The 10,631-nt window shown below is 39.6% G+C and overlaps 2 protein-coding genes across 3 annotated transcripts; one reads left to right on the top strand and one right to left on the bottom strand.

Moving 5' to 3' along the window:
- Positions 1-3,375: 3,375 nt before the first annotated feature.
- Positions 3,376-4,967, bottom strand: LOC119481897 (galactose-specific lectin nattectin-like). Its single transcript, XM_037759230.1, has 6 exons — positions 4,861-4,967; positions 4,444-4,555; positions 4,239-4,363; positions 4,003-4,134; positions 3,807-3,915; positions 3,376-3,548 (listed from the first exon to the last, which is right to left on the bottom strand). Exons 2-6 carry the CDS (start codon positions 4,514-4,516, stop codon positions 3,481-3,483), a joined length of 507 nt encoding a protein of 168 aa, XP_037615158.1. The 5' UTR covers positions 4,517-4,555; positions 4,861-4,967; the 3' UTR covers positions 3,376-3,480.
- A 3,722-nt stretch (positions 4,968-8,689) lies between these two features.
- Positions 8,690-10,295, top strand: LOC119481896 (galactose-specific lectin nattectin-like). Of its 2 annotated transcripts, XM_037759229.1 has the most exons (7): positions 8,690-8,776; positions 9,082-9,193; positions 9,274-9,398; positions 9,503-9,634; positions 9,722-9,830; positions 10,081-10,163; positions 10,205-10,295. In XM_037759229.1, exons 2-6 carry the CDS (start codon positions 9,121-9,123, stop codon positions 10,146-10,148), a joined length of 507 nt encoding a protein of 168 aa, XP_037615157.1. In that variant the 5' UTR covers positions 8,690-8,776; positions 9,082-9,120; the 3' UTR covers positions 10,149-10,163; positions 10,205-10,295. The 2 variants fall into 2 exon arrangements, with proteins under 2 accessions (XP_037615157.1, XP_037615156.1); XM_037759228.1 differs by having other exon boundaries at positions 10,081-10,295.
- The last annotated feature ends 336 nt before the right edge of the window (positions 10,296-10,631 follow it).

The raw sequence follows: 10,631 nt of genomic DNA, 5'->3' as shown, positions 1-10,631 counted from the left end.
AAGAGGAAGAAGAAGAACAAGTCGTGGTCAATATTATTATTATTAATATTATTAATTAATTTTTATTTAATAAATTTTTTTATTTTTTTTTATTTTTCTTTTTAATTTTATTTAAATTTTTTTAATTTTTTAATTTCTTGATTTTTTAATTTTTTTAATTTTTTAATTTCTTTTTTTTTTTTTTCTGCCAATCTACTGCATCACACTCCAGTCCAGTAGGTGGCGGTAAGACCTCAAAGCTAAAGAAGAATAAGAAGAAGAAGTTGTGGTCAATATTATTATTATTAATATTAGTTATACATTTTTATTTAATTAATTTTTTTATTTTGTTTTTATTTTTATTTTTATTTTTTAAATTTAAATTTAAATTTAAATTTAAATTTAAATTTAAATTTAAATTTAAATTTATTAATATTTTGTTTTTTTTTAATTTTTTAATTTCTCGATTTTTTAATTTAATTTTTAAAGTTTTTGATTTTTAAATTTTTAAATTTTTTGATTTTTTGATTTTTTTTATCCTGCCAATCTACTGCATCACACTCCAGTCCAGGAGGTGGCGGTAAGACCTCAAAGCTAAAGAAGAAGAAGAAGAAGAAGTCGTGGTCAATATTATTATTATTAATATTAGTTATTAATTTTAATTTAATTAAGGAATTCAAGGCGTTACAGCTGTCCCTGGTCCCTATTTGTTCCCCACATAAATATACATTAGAAATAGATAATAGATAATAATATTAGAAAGTTGTGTTTTGCTTTGACTCGGCCGTCAAGTGACGCTGTGATGAAGAAATTATAACATCGTAGGACTTAAAAGGATCAACGGGTTTTTATCCAGACTCGTATTTATGAAGGCCGTGAGCATATTTTAACCTTTGACATTTATTATAATTCAGATTTCAAAGTTGCAGCGAAGGTGGCTACACAGTATTGTATTTATTGAGAGAAATAAATGTAAAAAGAAAGTAAATCTAGAGTTGTAGGAAACTTATTTTAGTTTAGTTGTCACATGACTTCCTGCCTACAAACATCTTCCCTTTATCTTCATGTAACGTTCAAGGCCATTTCATGAACTGGGAAATTACACTTGCAAATCAAACTCGGTCACAAATACATACTAGCCTAAAGAAACTTTTACTTAAGACACAAGTTTCCTGGTTTTAGTTTAGATCCTACAACAGCAGACATTTACACAAGGACACTTTCAAAGAATGTAAGTTAGTTAGTATGTTCCAAGTACACTTAAACTTTTCTGTACAAGCTAAGTATAAAAAATAAAAAAATAAAAACGTTTTTATAAGTTTGTCGCTTGCAAATCTTTTTGTTTTTTATTTTTATTATTATTTTATTTTATATTGCCTTTATTGTTTAGTATCAGCTTTCGTTTTAAAAATGTATATATATTTGTAAAATTGTAAATATATATATATATATATATATTTATTTATCTCCATAATATTATAAAGTAGTAATTTTACGTGCTATTTTCTGTTTTTCTCGTAAAGTTATGACTTTATTCTCGTAATATTACAACTTTTTTTCTCATAATATTATGACTTTATTCTGTAAATCTCAGATGTTTTTTCCTCTCAATGTGGCCCTAATACTCCGTAGTACATTGTCTCTTTGGCCCTCACTGCATTAGACTCATATACTATATACTTAGACTATAAACTGTGTTACCTTCATCACAATGATCACATGTTTTGCAGCTCCAGACAGATTAGTTTTGTTTTTTCTGCCTAAAATGTCTCTTTTGATAGTAAAGGTTGCTGACCCCTGACGTTGCATCACCTATGAGGCTACACATCGGCTCCAGAGTCCGACTGTAATCCAGTATTTCTACCCCAAAGACCTCAGATTGTCGCTCTGATAAAGCAGCTCACCATGAAGTGTTCTCTGTCTGATTGTCTGGTGGTTCCTCATCTCACTGTTATACTCACCACTCACGCCCTGTGGACATGCCGATGTTCTGCTAAACGTCTCGTTTTCACACGTTCATTATCAGAATAACCACGAGAGGAAAGTATTCCCATGCAACTGAGAGAAAAAAGATTCTGCCGAAACTAACCTCAGCCGAGTTGGGCTTCTGTTTCATCCCCCAGTGAATGATCTTGTCTTTTCTACAAGGTCCCAACGTCTCACACAGACACACACAAGAAGTCATTAATCAATGTAAGAAACATCTCTCAGTCTGAGTTAGAGTTTGCTTTCCCCTAAAGCTACAGAGTAATGCAAACACTCGGCTCCACGTCGATCTATCTGTGACAACACCAGAGTTTAACCTCTTGAGCCTCTAGGGGTGCTGGAAGGTCTGGTTCGTCTAGACAGACACACCCAACATAATTAAATAAAGAATAGCTCCACAACTAGCAGGTCTATCTGCATGATTTGGTCTCTATGGATAGGTAAGACCTCAGGGAATTCATCCCCAGTGTCAGTAACATTGGACATTTGATAACACCATTATAGCAATGATGCCATGCACAGAGACGTCACTGAATTTATTCAGCAACTCCTCGACTACAACTGAGCCAAAGCAGATATAAATAACACAAAGCACATAGATTCTATAAAGGGTATTGTCGGTTTTGTCGGGTAAAAGAGATTAACGTTAATTTACTCACTGACTGTATTTAGGTACACATTTTGAGGTACTTGTATTACACCTGAGTATTTCCATTATACGTAACTTTATACTTCTACTCCGCTGCATTTCAGGGGCAATATGGTAGTAGTCAGTAGATGTTGCTGATAATACTTACTGAGTTTTAAATGCAGGACTTTTACTTGTCGTGGAATATTTTCACAGTGTAGTTTTTGTACTTTCACTGAAGTAAAGGATCTCAATACTTGAAACAGTGATGGTTAGGAGTGTAAATACCACGAATAGCTAATGAGATATGAATGAATCAGATGAGTCAGTGTTGGTCTGACTGTCTGGAGTTCAGCACCATGGACAGAGACAGCAGACGGACACCGTCTCCGTCACACTGGAGACACGGCAGGACTGGGTGTCAGTTTACTTCATGGCTCCTCTAAAGAGGTTTAAACCAACCGATACGTTCATTTACTTTGACACAACCTGCAGCAGCTCTGCAGAAGGGAAAGAACGTCGCCATATTCTCGTAGATTAGAGGTTTCTATTGAGTCTGTTAGAATCAATTCATTGTTGGATTTGGTGTTTTCATGGGATTTATTGATTAGTAGAGAGATATAGAATATGATTAGACCTATCCTTTAGAGAGGTTAGTACACACAGAATGAAATCTGTTGTAGAACTGTTTGTTTTTCCAGAGTTTTCTTTAAAAGAAATCTAGAAGAACTTGATCAACATTTCATATTGCTAAACATAAATAAAACAAAGACGCTGGAACATGAATGCTGAAGTTTTTATTGCAGTAAATTTAAGAGCTTGTGTTTGCAGTGGTTATCATGAAACAAACCGGTCCACCTGCAGCACAGCTGATCAGCTGGTGATGATCACAGCTTCTTGGCGCACACAAAGGGCTTCTTCTTTGTGCAGACGTTATCGTTCCACAATCCCCACTCTGAAAGAAAAGATAGAGAAGGTGTTCACATTTCCTGCTTTCAGCTGGCAGATAATGGGCCTCATGCAGGAACAGTGTTGTCTTAAAGTGCTCGTTTCAACTTGATGAAGGCCTCCTGTTCAGGAGTAGGTTCATGATAAGCGATCATTAACGTCATCAACGCCCCTAAATGACTACACAAGGCTCCATGTTCCTTCTTCATGTTCTTGCATGAGGCCCGTTGTTGTGCAACCTTTCTTTCTACTCCTTTTTCTTTACCTTCATAGTTCGACTCGACGCAGTCCTCGTCTCCACCGAAATTGTCTGGTTGACCATTATGCCATTGATGGTAGTCGAATGCAGATCCATCAACGTATTTAAACTCTTCCTGAAAACACACAAAGGTATAAGGATCAGTTATGAGTTTACTAACCGGCCAATCAGTCTGATCACAACGAGACGTAACACTGCTCACCCCTGATCTTTCAGCTCCAATCCAGAATTGTTTGCGGTCAGTACTGGCAGAATAGCTCAAACAAAGCACCTCAACCATTTCTTCCTCATTGTGCATTGACACCAGACCGCCACCTTCGGAGACGCACTCGTCCTGAAATCAACAGAAATGTGGGGGCAGAAAAAGTCTTAACACCGGCACTTTACCACGACATATAAGAGATGATGATGACGACTTTATGTGTGCGTCTGCATCACCTGTGCCTCCTGGAAAGTCTTTGGAGTCTCGAAGTATTTCACACAGCGATCCTTAGCCAGTTGGATCCATCCGTCACCACATGCCTCACGTTCATAGCTTTCACATATCTCCGAAGCTGGAGGAGCTGTGGGATCACAGGTGTTTTAATAAGGTTTCTTTGGGGTTTTGATTCAGTAATGTGTTGGTGATGGTGATGGTACTTACTGTCAGGTCTGGCTGTGACGGCGTCCAGGACGCCCACCAACAGCAGGACAGCGGTAACCACAGTTGGACGCATGACTCAGGATTTACTAACTCTCCACAGCTGGAATATGACCTGGAAAGGTGAGAGTACATCCTATTACCATAATTCACCTCTTAAAGGAGTCGGTAGATCGATACTGCCTACAACATTAACTTTGTTTGGTACATAACCCCCATAACACCTTGTAGAAAATGAACTATCAAATGTAGTATCTTGTATTCAGCTGCTATATGGTCTGACATCAACTATCAGACTTTAGTATTCAGCGTTCACTGAACCACCTGGGACACGAGGAGCCACCTTGACAAACGTTTTCTACCCCAAACACCTCAGATTGTCGCCCTGAAACATACAGAGAGAGAGGAAAAGCAGCTCACCACGGGTGTGTTCTGGTTTCTCGTTGCTCCTCCGTCTGATTGTCTGGTGTCTCTTCCTCTCACTCTTAAACTCCCCACTCATGCCCCGTGGACATGTCAACGTTCTGCCAACGTCACCATATACATTGTCTCATTTTCATATGATTAATTATCAGAACAAACACGGGAGGAAAGTATTCACATGCAACTGACAGTTTTGTCTTAAAGTGTGTGTGAGAAAAACAATCTGCCAAAACTCAGGGGTACAGGGGAAGGGCTGCACGATTATAGCCAAGATGATTATCACGTCATTATTTGGATAAATATTGATATCGTGATTATTTATCAGCATATTTTTATTGCACTTTCACATCAAGATGAACAGACTGCTGCTTTCACTTCCATGCTTTGCAACATTCCTGCAAATGTACAAATTAGGGCTGCAACATGTTGGAAAAAAACGACATTGCAATATTTTTTTCTGCTTTATATATATTGCAATATGAAAAAATACTCACCCTACCCCTTTTGTTAGCTACAGTCTAAAAAATGTTCTGAAAAAAGTTCAAAAAATGTCAAAAACAAAGACCTGTGCAGCCGTAGTTGGGGCATAATATTTTTCTATAAGTTATAACACTGTGCTGTATCCTTAAAAGGTCCATATCTACAGATGGGGACCAGTTGCACCAATAAAACAAGCATAATGTGCCCATTACTCCCACTAACGTTATAGCTTTGGGCCAACAGAAACTCTGATGTGATTGTGAAGTTCATTATTTTAAAGTTGAAGCACTCACTGAAAGTCAGCTTTAGACTGGTGATTATAAATATCTGGATTTATTTGGTCGGGGTCCTTCTGTGTGGAGTCTGCATGTTCTCCCCGTGTTATAGTGGGTTTACTCCGGGAACTCAGGTTTCCTCCCACAATCCAAAAACATGCAGGTTAGGTTAACTGCTGACTCACTTTAAATAAAGGCTATAAATGCAGTCAAGTTGAGTCCAAATGCAATTAGAATAAAATCACCCTCCGTTTAAAAGGTATATAAGTGGCATTAATATTTAATAACATTGCTGATTTCCCCGCTGAGGGACTAATAAAGGATTATCTCATCTTATCTTAACATGATTCAAATTGAAATGTGTTTCTGTTTATCACTATCAAACAGGTCTGATGTATTGAGGTAAGAGTACAAATGGTAGTAAGCATTAGGCTTAATAGGTGTTACGATTAGCAGGTGGTCCCTGGCCCCCAAACAGGTTTGAGAACCCCTGCCTTAGAGAGTCTCTCTCTCTGTGTGTAAGATGATAAAGTCTGTACTGTGTTCAGTTCAGGTGGGTGGCATCGCCTCCAGCCTAGAAACCGTTAAAAGTGTTTAATGTACATTTTAATTCCTCACTTCAAAGGAGGACATTCAGAGCCAGGAGGCAGTTCACATTAATGGGAACCACCAACGATCGTTTGCTTTGACAACACGGGATATTTGAAGTTGAAGGGTGGAGATCGCAAATATTAGTCAACGGACTCGAGTCCCTGAACAAACTTTTAAATGGTCCTCTGGTTCATGTCGTCTCTGGGCTTACTTAAAAAATAAGTTTTCTCATCATAATAAATGTCATCTAGAAAACCCATTTGGCACACTTTGGGTATCCAAGTGTCCCAAATGGAGAGTCCTCCTGGTCCTATCCTGACTAAAACCTTTGTAGAATCAATGTGCTTTGTGTTATTTATATCTGCTTTGGCACAGTTGTAGTCGAGGAGTTGCCGAATGAATTCAGTGGCATCTCTTGACGTTGGTTAGAACCCCCGACACAGGAGCTGTCTTGACGTTGGCTAGGGCCCCCGACAAAGGAACTGACTTGATGTGGGCTGGGACACTCAACTCAGGAACTGGCTCACTTACGGCATTGTGGACGTCCTTGTTCGGTGGGTTGAGTGTAGAGGACATATGTACGGCAGCGTTGTGGTCGATGCCCTGTCCGTTCACACAGTTCTATTTCTTGGATATGTCCAGCACCTTTTCAGGGTCTGTGCTCGCTGGAAGGACATAGGACTGGTGAAAAGGTTGGGGTCTGTCATGGGCATGATACACCTACATGTTACCGTGCTCCTTGATGACCTGGGGAATGTGATGTACAGACTGTTTGTCCTTGACAATCACCCCACCGAACAAGGCCGCCGACACAGTTCCTGAGTCAGCGATCCAGCCAACACCTGTTCCTCGTTTCCAGTCGGCGGTCCTGCCAACACCCTGTTCCTGAAATAGATATATGCATCCAAACACTGGAGTAAAACTGTGCTGTGGAGCAGGATGTTGATGATGCGTCGGTGGGTTGGGTTCACTTCTATCTCATACTAGTCGTTTGGGTTTTTATATTCGAAAAGCAATAGTCTAAAGATGACATTTATTATGGTGAGAAAACTTCTTTCTTAAGTAAGCCCAGAGACGACATGAACCATTTAAAAGTTCGTTCAGGTATTTGAATCCGTTGACTAATATTTGCTGTCCCCAGCCTTCAACTTTAAATATCCCGTGTTGTCAAAGCAAATGATCGTTGGTGGTTCTCATTAATGTGAACTGCCTCCTGGCTCTGAATGTCCTCCTTTGAAGTGAGGAATTAAAATGTACATTAAACACTTTTAACAGTTTCTAGGCTGGAGGCGATGCCACCCACCTGAACTGAACACAGTACAGACTTTATCATCTTACACACAGAGAGAGAGACTCTCTAAGGCAGGGGTTCTCAAACCTTTTTAGGGGCCAGGGACCCCCTGCTAATCGTAACACCTATTAAGCCTAATGCTTACTCTTACCTCAATCCGTCAGACCTGTTTGATAGTGATAAACAGAAACACATTTCAATTTGAATCATGTTAAGATAAGATGAGATAATCCTTTATTAGTCCTTCAGTGGGGAAATTAGCAATGTTATTAAATATTAATGCCACTTATATACCTTTTAAACGGAGGGTGATTTTATTCTAATTGCATTTGGACTCAACTTGACTGCATTTATAGCCTTTATTTAAAGTGAGTCAGCAGTTAACCTAACCTGCATGTTTTTGGACTGTGGGAGGAAACCTGAGTTCCCGGAGTAAACCCACTCTAACACGGGGAGAACATGCAGACTCCACACAGAAGGACCCCGACCAAATAAATCCAGATATTTATAATCACCAGTCACCAGAGTGCTTCAACTTTAAAATAATGAACTTCACAATCACATCAGAGTTTCTGTTGGCCCAAAGCTATAACGTTAGTGGGAGTAATGGGCACATTATGCTTGTTTTATTGGTGCAACTGGTCCCCATCTGTAGATATGGACCTTTTAAGGATACAGCACAGTTTTATAACTTATAGCAAAATATTATGCCCTGACTAGGGCTGCACAGGACTTTGTTTCCGACATTTTTTAGACTGTAGCTAACAAAAGGGGTAGGGTGAGTATTTTTTCATATTGCAATATATATAAAGCAGAAAAAAATATTGCAATGTCGTTTTTTTCCAACATGTTGCAGCCCTTATTTGTACATTTGCAGGAATTTTGCAAAGCATGGAAGTGAAAGCAGCACTCTGTTCATCTTGATGTGAAAGTGCAATAAAAATATTGCTGATAAATAATCGCGATATCAATATTTATCCAAATAATGACGTGATAATCATCTTGGCTATAATCGTGCAGCCCTTCCCCTGTACCCCTGAGTTTTGGCTGATTGTTTTTCTCTCACACACTTCAAGACAAAACTGTCAGTTGCATGTGAATACTTTCCTCCCGTGTTTGTTCTGATAATTAATCATATGAAAATGAGACAATGTATATGGTGACGTTGGCAGAACGTTGACATGTCCACGGGGCATGAGTGGGGAGTTTAAGAGTGAGAGGAAGAGACACCAGACAATCAGACGGAGGAGCAACGAGAAACCAGAACACACCCGTGGTGAGCTGCTTTTCCTCTCTCTCTGTATGTTTCAGGGCGACAAGTTGAGGTGTTTGGGGTAGAAAACGTTTGTCAAGGTGGCTCCTCGTGTCCCAGGTGGTTCAGTGAACGCTGAATACTAAAGTCTGATAGTTGATGTCAGACCATATAGCAGCTGAATACAAGATACTACATTTGATAGTTCATTTTCTACAAGGTGTTATGGGGGTTATGTACCAAACAAAGTTAACGTTGTAGGCAGTATCGATCTACCGACTCTTTTAAGAGGTGAATTACGGTAATAGGATGTACTCTCACCTTCCCAGGTCATATTCCAGCTGTGGAGAGTTAGTGAAGCCTGAGTCATGCATCCAGCTGTGGTTACCGCTGTCCTGCTGTTGGTGGGCGTCCTGGACGCCGTCACAGCCAGACCTGACAGTAAGTACCATCACCATCACCAACACATTACTGAATCAAAACCCCAAAGAAACCTTATTAAAACACCTGTGATCCCACAGCTCCTCCAGCTTCGGAGATATGTGAAAGCTATGAACGTGAGGCATGTGGTGACGGATGGATCCAACTGGCTAAGGATCGCTGTGTGAAATACTTCGAGACTCCAAAGACTTTCCAGGAGGCACAGGTGATGCAGACGCACACATAAAGTCGTCATCATCATCTCTTATATGTCGTGGTAAAGTGCCGGTGTTAAGACTTTTTCTGCCCCCACATTTCTGTTTGTTTCAGGACGAGTGCGTCTCCGAAGGTGGCGGTCTGGTGTCACTGCACAATGAGGGAGAAGTGATTGAGGTGCTTTGTTTGAGCTATTCTGCCAGTACTGACCGCAAACAATTCTGGATTGGAGCTGAAAGATCAGGGGTGAGCAGTGTTACGTCTCGTTGTGATCAGACTGATTGGCCGGTTAGTAAACTCAGAACTGATCCTTATACCTTTGTGTGTTTTCAGGAAGAGTTTAAATACGTTGATGGATCTGCATTCGACTACCATCAATGGCATAATGGTCAACCAGACAATTTCGGTGGAGACGAGGACTGCGTCGAGTCGAACTACGAAGGTAAAGAAAAAAGGATTAGAAAGAAAGGTTGCACAACAACGGGCCTCATGCAAGAACATGAAGAAGGAACATGGAGCCTTGTGTAGTAATTTAGGGGCGTTGATGATTGCTTATCATGAACCTACTCCTGAAGAGGAGGTCTTCATCAAGTTGAAACGAGCACTTTAAGACAACACTGTTCCTGCATGAGGCCCATTATCTGCCAGCTGAAAGCAGGAAATGTGAACACCTTCTCTATCTTTTCTTTCAGAGTGGGGATTGTGGAACGATAACGTCTGCACAAAGAAGAAGCCCTTTGTGTGCGCCAAGAAGCTGTGATCATCACCAGCTGATGTCACATGAAATCACAGTCAGCGTCGACATCGACAGCTGATCAGCTGTGCTGCAGGTGGACCGGTCTGTTTCATGATAACCACTGAAAACACAAGCTCTTAAATTTACTGCAATAAAAACTTCAGCATTCATGACGCTGGTCTTTGTTTTATTTATGTTTAGAAATATGAAATGTTGATCAAGTTCTTCTAGATTTCTTTTAAACAAAACTCTGGAAAAACAAACAGTTCTACAACAGATTTCATTCTGTGTGTACTAACGTCTCTAAAGGATAAGTCTAATCATATTCTATATCTCTCTACTAATCAATAAATCCCATGAAAACACCAAATCCAACAATGAATTGATTCTAACAGACTCAATAGAAACCTCTAATCTACGAGAATATGGCGACGTTCTTTCCCTTCTGCAGAGCTGCTGCAGGTTGTGTCAAAGTAAATGAACGTATCGGTTGGTTTAAACCTCTTT

The sequence above is a fragment of the Sebastes umbrosus genome, chromosome 22, assembly GCF_015220745.1.
Source record: "Sebastes umbrosus isolate fSebUmb1 chromosome 22, fSebUmb1.pri, whole genome shotgun sequence".
In the NCBI taxonomy this organism is placed as follows: Eukaryota; Metazoa; Chordata; class Actinopteri; order Perciformes; family Sebastidae; genus Sebastes; species Sebastes umbrosus.
Note: the sequence above shows the minus strand (reverse complement) of the source record. Positions and strands in the feature narration are given on the sequence as shown.